We start from the raw sequence: 4,189 nt of genomic DNA, 5'->3' as shown, positions 1-4,189 counted from the left end.
ATCATGAAAAAGATGGGTAAGGGCAAGGAGGTCTTTGCTTTGCTGGTGGTTGAAAAGAATGGCGGAGCTGAAATGATTTCTCATCCATTGATGCAAAAATTGATGAATGAGTTCAGTGATGTTTTTCCTAAAGATTTACCACTCGGACTGCCTCCAAACAGAGGTATTGAGCATCAAATTGATTTACTACCAGGTGCACCTTTGCCAAATCGTCCTACTTATAGTTGAAATCCAAAAAAGGCTAAACTGAAGAGGAGAGAGTCCCTGGCGGCGCGATTTTCTAGGGTTCTTGGAAAAGGTTTTACGGTAAGATTGGAGCGGCGGCTCTGGTCGGTTTCTTGGTTTTTGAGTTCGATAGCTTCCTTTTCTCCGACATTTCTCTCTCTGAGAGTGTATGTCGGATAAAGGGGGAGCGAAGCTTCTTCTCCCTCCCTCTGGTGTGGAGATTCCGGTCACTTTTGGGGTTGGATTCTCAGCAAAACAGAGTACTGATGGTGAGAAGGAATCGACTCTTCCTACATCTGGGAGTAGTTCTTCCTGTTCGACTGACTGGGCATCCTAAAGGGTTGCCAATCTCTCTGAGGTAGATGGGGAAGCTGTTGCCAATCTCGTTGTAGCTGATTTTGAGGAAGAAAGAAAGGAATGTGAGTCATGGTTAGTTGGCTCGTTTGTAGGTCGTCGGCTCTCGTTCCCAGCTGTCTATGGTGCTCTGTTGAAGGCTTGGCAACCTAAGGGAGAACTCAAGCTTATTCTTCAGGGTGAGTCTACTTTCTTCATGAAATTGTCACTTGATGATGATAGAGAGTGAGAGCTCTGGATCATGAGCCTCTGTTCATAATGAATCACTTGTTTGTGACCCGACCTTGGTCACCATTCATTGAGTCTGGTATTCAGAGTTTAGATACTATTCCCTTTTGGGTGTGTTTTCGAAATGCTCCCTCTCTGTTTTGGAATCCTAAAGGGTTGGCTAAGATTGCTAGTATTTTGGGTAAGCCAATTATGTTAGATCAGCCTACTGAGTCTAAATCTCGAATGGCTTATGCTAGAGTTTGTATTGAGATAGGCAAGGATTGTACATATCCTACTGAGATACCTTTGTTGATTGATGGTGTGAAGGTTAAGCCTATTTTTGTTGTTTATGCTTGGAAACCTCCTTTATGTACTGATTGTGCTGAGTTTGGGCACTTGGTTGGAAGATGTCCTTCTGTGCCTAGGTCTGAAGACTCTCACAAGGCTGAGGAGAGGAAGCCTGGCCTAGGTAGACAAGGTGTTCGACCTAATGCTAGAGAGAAGATGCAGCAAGAGAGGAAGAATGTCTTTGCTCCACCAAAACCCCCTTAAAGGTTCCCTCTTAAGGAGCCTATTGGGAAGCCTGGATTAAGGTCCAATGGTTCTAGGGAAAATTCCAAGCAAGATGTTCAGCCTGGCCCTATTATTTCTGAGTCTAGGTTCTCTGTTTTGGGCAAGTCAGGTTCTTCTGGTGGCACTGCTTACACTAAAGGAGCTGAGGACCAAGGGGAGGATATGGATGATGAGGGTTGGACCCCAGTTGTGAAAAGGAAAAATAAGAATGGGGATGGTGCTCAGGCTACTATGAGAATGAGTCACAAAAGAGTTTGTATTGCTGAGGAAAGTTCTCATTTGGAGAACTCTAGTATGGAGGGGCTTGAGGATGATGGTCCTAGTACTGTGGGCTTAGCTAAACCTCCTGATGGTAGTGTCTCCCTGGCTCATAGATTGGGTCACACTGAATCAGTTGCTGAAGCTATTGCTCTTTTTGATAACAAAGGCAAAAGTGCTACCCAGGGTGATGGGTTGGAAAGGGTGGGGGCTAGGAAACCATTTAGACTTTTAAATGGTTAGTCTAGGTTGCTGGAATGTGAGGGGCCTTAATGGTCCTCATAGAATAAAGGAGGTCAAGGATCTCATTAGAGTTAATAATCTTAGTTTGTGTGGATTAGTGGAAACCAAAGTAGCTTTGAGGAATAAATTGGTTGTGCAGAGGTCCATTAATCCTTATTGGAGCTATCTGGACAACTACTCAGCAACTGGAGGTGGGAGAATTTGGCTTGGTTGGGATGCTAATGTGTTTAATATTAGTGAGGTGTTTTCTTCTGAACAGCTACTGGTGGTCAGGGTTTTCACTACTGATGCCAAGTTGTTTATGCTTGCTGTGGTTTATGGCCACAATTCTAGAGCCCAGAGAGGTGACCTGTGGAATGGTATGAGAGTTATGGTAGCTAGGTTCCCTGGTCTATGGTCCTTCATGGGTGACTTCAATTCTTTACTAAAAATGGATGAGAAGATTGGAGGAGACCCTGTTAGACCCAACCACTATAGTGATTTTGCTGATTGTGTTTTTGATACTGAGTTATTAGACTGCCCTTATTCTGGTTGCCAGTACACTTGGAGCAATAACCAGGAGGGAGATGCTAGTATTTTCTGTAAATTGGATAGAGTTCTTGTGAATGTTGATTGGCTTAGCCTCTTCCCTACCTCTAGAGTGACTTTTTTGCCCCCTGGAGCTGCTGACCATTCCCCTGCTATTTTCTCTCTGGCTGCAGTGGCCTCCATTGGTAGAAGGCCCTTTAAATTCTTCAACTTTTGGTGTCAAGAGATAGGTTTCATGGAGCTTGTCAAGAAGGAGTGGAAGAGGAAGGTGGAGGGTACTCCTATGTTTCAGCTGGTTTCTAAGCTGAAATGGGTCAAAGCTAGGCTGGTTCAGTGGAAGGTTGCTAACTATTTGAATGTTTCTGAGCAGGTCTTTGAAGCAAAAAGAGTGGTGGAAGAGGTGCAGCAACAACTTCAGTCTTACCCTCTTGATGCTGAGCTTAGAAGAACAGAGAGAAAAGTTGTTTCAGAGTATACACACTTGGCTGGGGCTGAAGCTTTTATGCTTAGGCAGAAAGCTAGGGTCCAATGGCTCAATGAGGATGATACTAACACTAAGTTTTTCCACATCACTATTAAAGAGAGGAGGTCCAGAAATAGCATTTTCAAGATCACTAATAATGAGGGGGTTGTTCTGGATGATCAGCAGCTTGTGGTGGATGAGTGTGTTGGTTTCTATAGATCCTTTTTTGGAATTGAGGATAGTGGGGCAGGAGAAGATGCTGTTCTTGACTCTTTTTCTTTTGCTAATACTATTTCTCTTTGTGATGAGCAGGTTTTAGTAGCCCCAGTCACAAGGGAGGAAGTTTCTTTTGCTCTCTCCACAATTGGATCTGATAAGGCTCCTGGGCCAGATGGGTTCTCCTCTTACTTCTTCAAGAGGTGTTGGTTTCTGGTTAGGGATGACTTTACTAGAGCAATTCAGAGCTTCTTCAAGTCAGGGAAGCTTTTAGGTGAAGTTAATGCTACCTTGCTCTCCTTGGTTCCTAAGGTGCCAAATGTCAACACTATGGGGGATTTTAGGCCAATTGCTTGCTGCAATGTAATCTATAAAACTATCACCAAAATCTTAACTATTAGACTCAAAAAGGTTGTTAAAGATTTGGTGAGTGACAACCAGTCAGCTTTTATCTCAGGGAGGTCTATCCAAGATAATATCATGTTGGCGCATGAGTTGGTGAGATCCTATGGGAGGAAGGATGGTCAACCTAGATGCACTGTGAAAATTGACCTCCAAAATTGACCTGGCGCATGAGTTGGTGACCTTCAAATCTTAGCCTCAAACACTTGAACATTAGTGGAAACTGGACTTGGTTCATAAGGAACCAAAGCCCCAATTTCAACATCTGAACCATGTTTCTGCACCCATCCTTCTGAGTTCACTTCTCCAGGTTTTCCTGTCATATTTTTAAATTTAGGTACAGCAGAACCTGGTCTGTCCCTCTTCAAATCCCCACCATGATCACCACCTCTGTTTGAATCTGAAGACATACCACTTCTAAACACCTCCTCACTTCCAGAAGCATGAAAATGAAACACAGAGTTCCCACCCCCTCTATCCTGCTCCTTCCTTTTAAGTGCACCAATCCTCCTAACTTCAGTCCACCCTTCCTCCTCCATAGAGGTCTATTTCCTAACAGATTCCTCTACCTTCTCTACCATAACCTCCCCAAGCACAGCCTTATCCTTACCACTACCACTAACAGGTTGGACTACACTAGCAGATTTCTTAACCTGGTCTATTACTGACCCACCATTCTTAAATTTGTTCTTACCATTACTATTGGCAGCCTGTCCA

General features: G+C 43.9%; 1 protein-coding gene across 1 annotated transcript; it reads left to right on the top strand.

Moving 5' to 3' along the window:
• Window positions 1–394: 394 nt before the first annotated feature.
• Window positions 395–3,634, top strand: LOC147537952 (uncharacterized). Its single transcript, XM_086642889.1, has 5 exons — window positions 395–494; window positions 588–758; window positions 962–1,258; window positions 1,472–1,858; window positions 1,962–3,634. The coding sequence occupies exons 1-5, from the start codon at window positions 395–397 to the stop codon at window positions 3,632–3,634; spliced, it is 2,628 nt and encodes an 875-aa protein (XP_086499015.1).
• The last annotated feature ends 555 nt before the right edge of the window (window positions 3,635–4,189 follow it).

This window comes from Eschscholzia californica, unplaced genomic scaffold, assembly GCF_041429995.1.
Source record: "Eschscholzia californica isolate CP2 unplaced genomic scaffold, dmEscCali1.0.p SCAF_5, whole genome shotgun sequence".
Taxonomy (NCBI): Eukaryota; Viridiplantae; Streptophyta; class Magnoliopsida; order Ranunculales; family Papaveraceae; genus Eschscholzia; species Eschscholzia californica.
Note: the sequence above shows the minus strand (reverse complement) of the source record. Positions and strands in the feature narration are given on the sequence as shown.

What these genes read in the sequence shown, in the direction of transcription:
- LOC147537952 (XM_086642889.1), top strand. Translation starts at nt 395, where the DNA reads ATGTCGGATAAAGGGGGAGCGAAGCTTCTTCTCCCTCCCTCTGGTGTG. An exon ending in AGCAAAACAGAGTACTGATG is followed by an intron (nt 495 to 587) that starts GTGAGAAGGAAT and finishes TCTCTGAGGTAG; the next exon opens with ATGGGGAAGCTGTTGCCAAT. An exon ending in ACTCAAGCTTATTCTTCAGG is followed by an intron (nt 759 to 961) that starts GTGAGTCTACTT and finishes GGAATCCTAAAG; the next exon opens with GGTTGGCTAAGATTGCTAGT.